Below are 9,407 nucleotides of genomic sequence, written 5' to 3' on the forward strand. Positions count from 1 at the left end.
CCCCCGCCCAGCCCGGAGCCTAGTTCCACCCTAGCCCCTCCAGCCTGGGCGGACTTTGGGGCGCGGGAGCAGGTAGAGGCAGGCGGGGAGAGGGGGCTGGGATGCTCCGGTACCTCTGGGGCAGTGGCCCGCCGGCTCGGCCCGCAGTGGGGTCGGTGAGTCAGATCTCCGGCACCCGCGGGCCGGGCCGGGAGGGGGAGCAGGTCAGGAAATGACATCAGAGGCCTGTGCCTGGGAGGGTGGTCTGTGCCCGGCCGGGGCGGCGGGGAGTGGGTGGCGGCGGGTGGACCTCAGCGGAGCCTCCGGCCGGGGCAGGATCGGGGGCCCCTTCCTGGGGGAGTTTCCTGCCGGGTCCGCCCTCCCCGGCTCTCCCCGCCCCCTCTCGGGGCCGCTCCTTGTATGGTCTGGGCGCGCTCTCTCCCCGCCCCCTCCCTCCGCCCGCCGTCTCTTTTCCCCGCGATCGTCCTCGCCCGGCTGGAGGCTGCTCGGGACCGGGACGCAGAGCCCGCGACCGGCGGCGAGCCGGCCCGAGACGCCCCGGTGAGGCAGGCGCGCGGCGGCCCCGAGTGCCGCGTCCCGGGGGAGGCGGCGCGGGCCCCGGCGGGTGGGGGGCGCCCAGGGGAGCTGGGACCCTCGGGGCTCCCCGGCCCGGCGCGGCGTAACCTGGCCACCCATCCCCAGCAGCCCTGCCCGGCCATGGCGGCCCCACGCCCGCCTCCCGCCATCTCCGTCTCTGTCTCCGCGCCGGCCTTTTACGCTCCCCAGAAGAAGTTCGCCCCGGTGGTGGCCCCAAAGCCCAAAGTGAATCCTTTCCGGGCCGGGGACAGCGAGCCCCCCGCGGCGGCCGGGGCCCAGCGTGCACAGATGGGCCGAGTGGGCGAGATCCCCCCGCCGCCCCCGGAAGGTATGCGCCCGGGCTGGGGGCTGGACCCCCGCGCTCCGGGGTGGGGGCGGTGGCTTTGCGAATTTGGGGTGTCTGGGAATGTTGCCGCGGAGGGGGCTGGGCGCAGCCGCCCCGTCCCGAGCAGATGGTCTTACCTCATCGTGGAGCGCGTGGCTGGGAGCCAGGGATCCTGGGACCGTTCCAAGTCCCCGGCCTGGGCTCGGGAGGCGGGAATGTGGGCCACGAATCTTCGCCTCCGGGTCTGTTCTCCGAAGTGTAACGGGAGCTGCCAGCGCCTCTGCCGAGGCCCGTCCTGACCCTGGGCTCCCAGGGCAACCTGCGCTCCGGGACCCCAAAGAGAGTTCTTGGGTCAGGAGTTAGAGCTGTAGAGGGGGGGGGGGTTGGGGAAGCAGGCCCCTAACAACAGCCCTCTCTCCTTCTCCAGACTTTCCCCTACCTCCCCCTCCGGTCCTTGGGGATGGCGACGACTCCGAGTGTGCTCTGGGAGCTGCATTCCCACCGCCGCCGCCTCCGATCGAGGAGTTTCCCCCTGCACCCCTGGAGGAGGACATCTTCCCTTCCCCACCGCCTCCTCTGGAGGAGGAAGGAGGGCCCGAGGCCCCCACCCCGCTCCCGCTCCCACCGCAGGTAGGAAGGCTGGGGAGGGGGCTGCTGCTTAGATGCTCTGAGGAAGCCAGAGGAGGTTCTTTGCTCTTACTGCTGGGTGGGGTGAGAGTAGAGGCCTGACCTGGAGCTCTGGCCGCCCCCCTCTAGCCCAGGGAGAAGGTGAGCAGTATTGACCTGGAGATTGACTCTCTGTCCTCTCTGCTGGATGACATGACCAAGAATGATCCCTTCAAAGCTCGGGTAAGGGACCAAGGGTCTTGGTAGGAGAAGCTGGCCCAGGGGAAGAGAAGAGGGTGGCAGCCTCTTCTAACTGGGCTTCTCTCCCCTCCTCTCCTCCCATTTCAGGTGTCATCTGGATATGTTCCCCCGCCTGTGGCTGCTCCATTTATTCCCAAGCCCAGCACTACTAAGCCTGCGGCTGGGGGCACAGCGCCTCTGCCTCCTTGGAAGGTCCCTCCCAGCTCCCAGGCTCAGCCTCAGAGCCAGCCCCAAGCCCAGGCCAAGCCTCAGGTCCAGCTCCAAGTTCAGCCCCAGCCCCAGGCGCATCCTCAGCCTGTGGCTTTGACTAACACCCACCCCCGAGCCCCCCCAGCTCCAGCTCCTAAGTTTTCTCCAGTGGCTCCCAAGTTTACCCCTGTGGCTTCCAAGTTCAGCCCTGGAGCCCCAGGTGGACCTGGCTCACAGCCCAGCCCAAAATCGGGGCCTCCAGAGGTACCCTCTTCCACCAGCACAGGCTCCCCTCAGCCCCCCAGCTTCACCTATGCTCAGCAGAGGGAGAAGCCCCGAGTGCAGGAGAAGCAGTACCCAGTGCAGGAGAAGCAGTACCCAGTACAGGAGAAGCAGTACCCAGTACAGGAGAAGCAGTACCCAGTGCAGGAGAAACAGCACCCAGCACCTCCACCCGCTCCAAACCAAAACCAGGTGAGAGCTTTGGACAAGGCTGAGTTTAGGGGGTTGGGGACGGGGCTAAGTCAGGTGCAGAGACCTTTGGTGGCGATACTGGGGCATCAAGGTGGGCATGGGGGTGGTGGGATTGTAGTTTCCATCCCATAGGGTTGGACTGGTTAGAAGTGGTCTGCAGCAGGGGCCTGGCTGGGTGGGGCCTGACTTCCCAGGCCAGAGCAACCGTGCTCTGAATTAGAATGTTAAAGGAGAGGGTGAGCTCACCAGTCAGTCCAACCTTTTTCCCATTCTTGGGCCTTGAGTTAATCTCCCAGCTCCCCAAGCTGTCACTGCCCGAGGGCCCATCTGGAGATAAGAGGCAAAGCACCAGGTAAACAACTGGCCGAGCCAGCATCTGCGCCAGCATCTGCGGAGTGCCAGGCACTGTGCTCTGTGCTCTGGAGCCTGGGACACCTGGGACACCGGAGAGAAGAGAGCTCTCCAAGAGGTTCAGCCTGCAGGAGCTGGTGGACCAGGGATAGAATTCACAGGCTGTGAGACCTGGGCAGCTTAGGTGAACTTGGAGTCTGTTTCTCCATCTCTAAAATAACATCATCTGTCCCATCCATGCGCTGTTACACTTGTGAAGAGTAAGCTAACGCTCAGGAGGTGCTGGGTTCTCTGTCTAGTATAGGGATGCTCAAAGTAGAAACAGACAGATGGTTCTTGCTCTTCAGTTCAGGAGATGAGATCTTGCAAGTTCAGGGGATCCTGATGGGCCCCTTTTCCCGCCATGCATAGAGTCTGACTGATGCTGTGAATGCCTTTGTGTTCTCAGAGGCAGTATAGGAAGTGCTTCCAAGTGCCAGTGAGCTCTTGTAACTCGGAATCCTGTGACTTATAGGAACCAAGAACAGAGGCAGCAAGGAGTTGGCAAGTTAGGAGAGGCTTTATATGGCCTGGGTGCCTAGAAGGTGGGGTAGGTCTTAGGAATCCAGAGAGGAGATGGACAGGCGTTCGGACAGGAATAGCATCGGCCAAACTCAAGGGTGAAAATACACAGGGGTTTTCGGAGCACAGAAAGCAGAAGGTTCCTGTGGGAAAATTATAGAGCTATACTTAGAGAGGTAGGTGGGGGCCAAGAGGACGTAGGAAATGAAATCGCGCACCAGGGAGCTCGTCCAGTCTGTATTGGAGAGTCATTAGTGGTTTCTGAGTAGTGTGCAGCCAGGTCAGGAGGATTGGTGAAAACAGTGCTTTTGGAAGCTTTCTGGAAAGTTTTTCCAGCAGAGATGTGTGCTACAGGTAGGGAGGGAGGTCAGGAGCGAGTGTTGAGTTCACTCCTGGGCCACTGTAACATAAGTTGCAATGAAAATAAGACCCAGGGATGAGAGCTGTTATAAAGGAAGAGGCAATGGGAGGAGGCTACTGATAAGCGGTTGGGAGAGGAGAGGAGAGGAGAAAAATGAGGGGGATATAGGGTGGGGTTCCGAGAGCCTGATGTTTAGAGAAGTCCAGAAGAGGAAGTGGCTCAGAAGGGAAGAGGAGGGGTCCAGCTGTCAGCATATTGAGCAACAGGTTCCAGGAGCACTTGCAGCATCAGGCTAGGGCTGTCAGTCAGCTAGAATGGGCGGGCCGAGGATTCAGGAGCAGCCCCAAACCAGAGGTGTGCATATGGCTGTGTGCACCCAGGCTGGGAGCCTTCTTGGCGCTGTCATTATTTTTCTGTGTGTGCATTATTTTTTTGTGTGTGTGTACTGGGGATTAAACCCAAGCTATAGCCTCAGAACTTTTGTGTTGTTGTTTTGAAACAGTGTGTCCCTAGGTTGCAGAGACTAGCTAAGTTGCTGAGGCTGGTCTTGAACCTGTGATCCTCCTGTCTTGGATTCGTGTCTCCTCCTTTAACTTTCAATGGTGGTGTGCACAAGCCATTGAGGCAACTGGAGCTGACAGGCTTCCAGGGACCTGGATGAGGGGAGCTGAAGGCCTGGGAGGAACCTTGGGTACTTCCATGTTGGTCTGGTGGGAGAGTGAGCAGGCTGGAGCCCTTCAGTGGGGTGTGAGGAGTAGGAAGACCCAGATAAGGCCAGAGATTTGACTCTTAGGACATCCTTGATGACCTTGGGGTAGCCTGTTTGTGCCTCATGGTGGAGAAAGAATGTAAGGTGTTAAGAACTGAGTAGGTGGTGAGAATGTGAGTTTGTTGGGGGTATATCTTCAAAGGATGGCGAAAAGGAGGGCTGAGACGAGGACTCTGTGTGTATGTGTTGGTTCAAGTTAGGGGATGAGGCTCCAGGTGTACCTGTAAATCTGGAGGCCCATGATACCGGGAGCAGGGACCAGCAGGCAGTCCCAGAGTGCAGGGACGGGGTCGCACGCCGATTGTGTGTGTGCAGAGGTAGCGCACGCTGGCTGGCTGCCTGCCATCTTCCCAGTCTTGTAGGGGGTGAGGTCATCCGTGAGCGTGAGGGGGCGAAGCTGTTGGGGCCCCCGAGGAGATGGAAAAGGCTTGGAACAGCTGCAGGAGCGGAGGCAACTGGGAAAACGCCGGAGCCAAATACCAGACAGACGAGCCAGCCTGCGTGGTGTGGGGGTGCTGCAGTGTTGTGCGGGCTCTCTGCAGTGTTCAGTGATCTCTCCACCTACTTTCTGCAGCTCGGAGGCAGAAACAGGAAACAGGCGTGGTGTGCCCTGGGAGTGGAGATCGAGCCAGATAGCTGGAGGGCAGCTGAGGGCGCGGGAGTGACAACCGGAGCCTGGTGGGTGGGCATAGCTGGCTAAGGGGCCAGCCTGGGGTCCTGAGGAAAAGGGACGTGGGCAGGTGGGGGGCAGGACACACAGGGCTTCTGTGAGGGTCACTTAGCAGCAATGAGTGCTCAGAAGGCGAGTCAGGAATGGCTGGGAAGGATCTTGGGGGCAAAGAGAACTGTGAGCCTTGGGTCTAAGGTGTCCCGAGGTGGGAGGTGACTGGTGAAGTTTGGGGTCCTGGGAGGTGAGGGGGTCTAGGTCCTACTCCCTTAACTGTGAAGCAGTGGTTTGGCTGCTGGCAGGCTGAGGAAGGAAGTCGCTGATGGAGCGTCCTAAAGGATGGGGGTGCTATGGAGCAGCGATGTAGCTGGAAAGGTTATCCTTCCAATTAATGGAACAGGCATTTTCAGTGGCATCGGGGAACAAGGACCAGAGGGTTTTTTCTCTGCCCCCCTCCCCCATGCCAGGGAGGGAAGGCTGGACAGGTGGAAGGTGGAGCTTGCATTCAGGGACTAGACTCAATCAAGGGTAGGAAGTGGCAGGAGCCTTATGGGAAGGGGCTAAGACCTGGGGGAGCCCCACCTCTATGGATATGTGCTTCCCTGGGTGAAGCAGAGCAGGTGCATCTGTGGGTGCAGGGGTGGGGCTGTGGGCAGGGGAGCCAGGCAGAAGCAAGAGTGACCGAGGGAAGGGGCAGCAGGAGGCTTGGCAAAGGTTCCAGGTGTTGGAGGGATGTAGGTCCAGTACTCTGGGACGAGTCACGGTCCATGGTGGCCTCATGCAGTGGTCAAGAACCACGTAGCAATCTTGTGGAGCGTTGCATGAGCACGCTGGAGTTCTGGGTTCCAGCAGGGCCCTGTCTCTAAAATCCACCCCAAACTCCATCTTCAACACTCACGATTCCCGAAATACAAGAGGTGGGCTGGTATTTGGACCTCCTCTGAGGCATGAGGGGGAGGGTGGGTCAGGTAGACCAGAAGCCCCTCGCTCAGGAGGGACTCAGGTCTTCCCATGGGGACCGGGGCTGGGCTCCCGCCAGCAGCTCTGAGGGTTTAACCTATACTCCTGGCCTGTGTTGCCTCCTCACGCTGACAGGGGCTGCTCAGCAGCAGGCGGGACGGGTAGGTGCGTGTGCACGTGTGTGCACGCGTTGCGTGCCCCCTCTGTGGGGCGCTGTGTCTGAGCATGCACTGTGAAGTTGGTCGTGACCCTGGCGTGTTCGGTGCTTCAGTGACCTGAGCTGCTCTGTGCGTGGCTTCGTCATTCTGGCCTGTCTGTGACTGCTGGCAGGGTGGTGTTGGGCTTTGGGGGTAGCGGGTGGAGAGGTCTCACTGCTATAGGAGACCCAGGCTCAGGTTGTCTCCTGCCCGTGTCATGTGCGTGGTGCTGGGGCCCGGGCAGGGAGGGAGAAGGAGCTTTCAAGGTCAGAGCCGAGCATCTAGGAAGTAGGGGAAGCTGAGTCCTCTTTGGAAGGAGCGGGTGAGCTGGCCTGGGAGGGCTCTTGGAAGGAGTGACCCTTGAGAGTGTGAAGAAAGTGTTGGGGTTCCAGGTGCGCTCTCCTGGGGCTCCAGGCCCCCTGACCCTGAAGGAGGTGGAGGAGCTGGAGCAGCTGACCCAGCAGCTGATGCAGGACATGGAGCATCCTCAGAGGCAGAATGTGGTCGTGAACGGTGAGCCCGCCGCCCGCTCCGGTACCACACTGGCTGGGGCCCGAGCTGTGAGATCCCTCGAAGGTGAAGTCCTTCCTCCACTGACGGTGCCCTTCTCTGGCCTTCCCAGAGTCCTGCGGTCGGTGCCACCAGCCTCTGGCCCGCGTGCAGCCCGCGGTCCGGGCACTGGGGCAGCTGTTCCACATCACCTGCTTCACCTGCCACCAGTGTCAGCAGCAGCTCCAGGGACAGCAGTTCTACAGCCTGGAGGGGGCGCCATACTGTGAGGGCTGCTATACCGTGAGTTGGGTTGAGGTTCTGGGGCAGGCTGGGTGGGGCTGAGCCTCAAAAGCTGCCCCATGGCATCAGTTCCCTGCCAACCTGCTCCTTCTCCCTCCGCAGGATACCCTGGAGAAGTGCAATGCCTGTGGGCAGCCCATCACTGACCGCATGCTGAGGGCCACGGGCAAAGCCTACCATCCACAATGCTTTACCTGCGTGGTCTGCGCCTGTGCCCTGGAAGGCACCTCCTTCATTGTGGACCAGGCCAACCGGCCCCACTGTGTCCCCGACTACCACAAGTGAGTACCCTCTCTGCCATGTACCTACTTTCTTGGCTCTTCTCTGGGCTCCAGCCATGCTTTGGTACCCAGGGATGCCTCCTGCCCAGATACCCACAAACTCCTGGTCTTGCTATGAGGTCTCGTGTCCTGCCCGTAGATAGCTAGGAACAGCATAGATGGATTTAGCTGTGTAGTCGCCCCAGGCCTGGGTATAAAGTCCTGCGACTGGCTGCTCTCACCCTGGCCCTCGGCTTGCAGAGGCTTCTTTGGGTGTGTGTTCAGCACTCAGCTATGTGAGCTGGGAGGACTTGGTTTCACACACAGGTGGGGTTCTGAAAGTGCCTTTGGAGATGAGTTGTGGTGAGCACTGATTTCTCCCTGGAAACAGCGTTTATAGGCAGCCACTTTCTTGGGCCAGCTGGCAGAATAGCCTGGTGTAGCTGAAGGGTAGGCTGCAGATGTGGGCCTGAGGGGTACATTTTCAGGATTGCTCTGGGGTGGCCAGGTCCCCGTGTCCTGCAGCGCCCATGGGTCAGGGCATGCTGGGGGTGGGGGTTGGGTGGGGGTGGAGCCTCCCACACGTTTCCTGCTGAACTGTGGGTGTGGATGGGATTGGGATGATGGTAGGGCTTTGGTGGGAAGACCACCGGGACACCTGTGGCACAAGGCGGTCTGCCACGTGGCCATACAGCCTGGCTCTCATCCCTTTGTGCTCTCCAAGGGGAGGTGAGCAGGCGGCGCCCCAGCCTCCCTGACCGAGCTCTGCCCTCTGTCTCTCCCAGGCAGTACGCCCCCAGGTGCTCGGTGTGCGCAGAGCCCATCATGCCGGAACCTGGCCGCGATGAGACCGTGCGAGTGGTCGCGCTGGACAAGAACTTCCACATGAAGTGTTACAAGTGTGAGGTCAGCGGTCCTTCCCCTCTCCTCGGGGAGGGAGGTCAGCTTGCATCTTGAATAAATTAGGGAAGGGCCTGCCCAGTGGGAGGAGTTGTTCTGTCAGGGCACGGGATGGGAGAGTCAGGGAGGTTCTAGAAGAAAGGTCAGGGGGGAGAGGCCTCAAAGCCTGCCTTGGGGTAGTGGGGGTGTGGAATCTCCCTGCTGCCCACCCTGCAGAGAGGCCTGGTGGGCTGTGAGGAGGGGGAGGTGGTGTGCATTGCCGGACACCGGCTCTGAACCACGCAAGCACTTGGCCTCCTTGTTCAAAGATGGAGCTGGAGGACATTGGTGTGGAGCAAGGACTTTCCCAGCCAGTGCCCCCCTCACCTTTCCTTTTTCCAGGACTGTGGGAAGCCCCTGTCCATCGAAGCGGATGACAACGGCTGTTTCCCGCTGGACGGCCACGTGCTCTGTCGGAAGTGCCACACTGCTAGAGCCCAGACTTGAGGACAGGCCGCCTTCCAGACTGCAGGTCTGCCCATCGTGGACCCCCACACTGAGACCAGTCCTTGCCTCCGCTGCCCCGAACCTCCCTCCGTTCCAGCTCCCACCCAGCGTCTCCAGGGCTCTGACCCAGCGGTGCCGAAGCCCCGCGCCCGCCTGTCCTACAGGGATCGCCTGGTCCTCCAGGGTCCCACCCGAGGGCCGTCAGGTTTAGCGTTGCTGCTTCCACTGCACTGACACCCTTGGCTGGCTTGGTCAGCCTCTGTATTCTGCTTGCTGAGGGTGGGGAGGTGCCCTGGCCCCCTGGGAGCCTGGCCTGACCAGCTTGTGGCTATAGCTACAAATTAAAAAACAATAACAAAAACTTTTTTTCCAGAATGTTTAGTAGTCAACTCTTTTGTAGAGCCTACAGCTGTCAGGAGTATCACAGAAAGGGATAAACATCAAAAGAGCAGGAGTAGGGATGAAAACTCAATCCTGTTTATTTACAAAAATATATATGAATATGTACGTATATATATATTAAACCCTCCCCCACCGCCCACCTGCCCACAATTGCCTTCACATCTCCCCCACCTCCCTTTTTAAAACAAAGAGGCCCCCGGGGTCCAGAGACAGTCCTGGGGGAATGGGCAGGAAAAGCACCGATAACCTACTCTCGTAGGTTGAGGAAGG

General features: G+C 60.1%; 1 protein-coding gene across 1 annotated transcript; it reads left to right on the forward strand.

Annotated features, from left to right (window-relative positions):
- Positions 1-460: 460 nt before the first annotated feature.
- ZYX (zyxin) lies at positions 461-8,735 on the forward strand (the record flags this gene model as incomplete). The annotated part of the gene is made up of 10 exons (XM_080701269.1): positions 461-540; positions 682-904; positions 1,329-1,531; positions 1,658-1,750; positions 1,856-2,431; positions 6,690-6,810; positions 6,920-7,089; positions 7,192-7,370; positions 8,135-8,255; positions 8,631-8,735. The coding sequence occupies exons 2-10, from the start codon at positions 697-699 to the stop codon at positions 8,733-8,735; spliced, it is 1,776 nt and encodes a 591-aa protein (XP_080557395.1). The 5' UTR covers positions 461-540; positions 682-696.
- Between the last annotated feature and the right edge of the window lie 672 nt (positions 8,736-9,407).

The sequence above is a fragment of the Muscardinus avellanarius genome, assembly GCF_963383645.1.
Source record: "Muscardinus avellanarius genome assembly, chromosome: 9".
Classification (NCBI taxonomy): Eukaryota; Metazoa; Chordata; class Mammalia; order Rodentia; family Gliridae; genus Muscardinus; species Muscardinus avellanarius.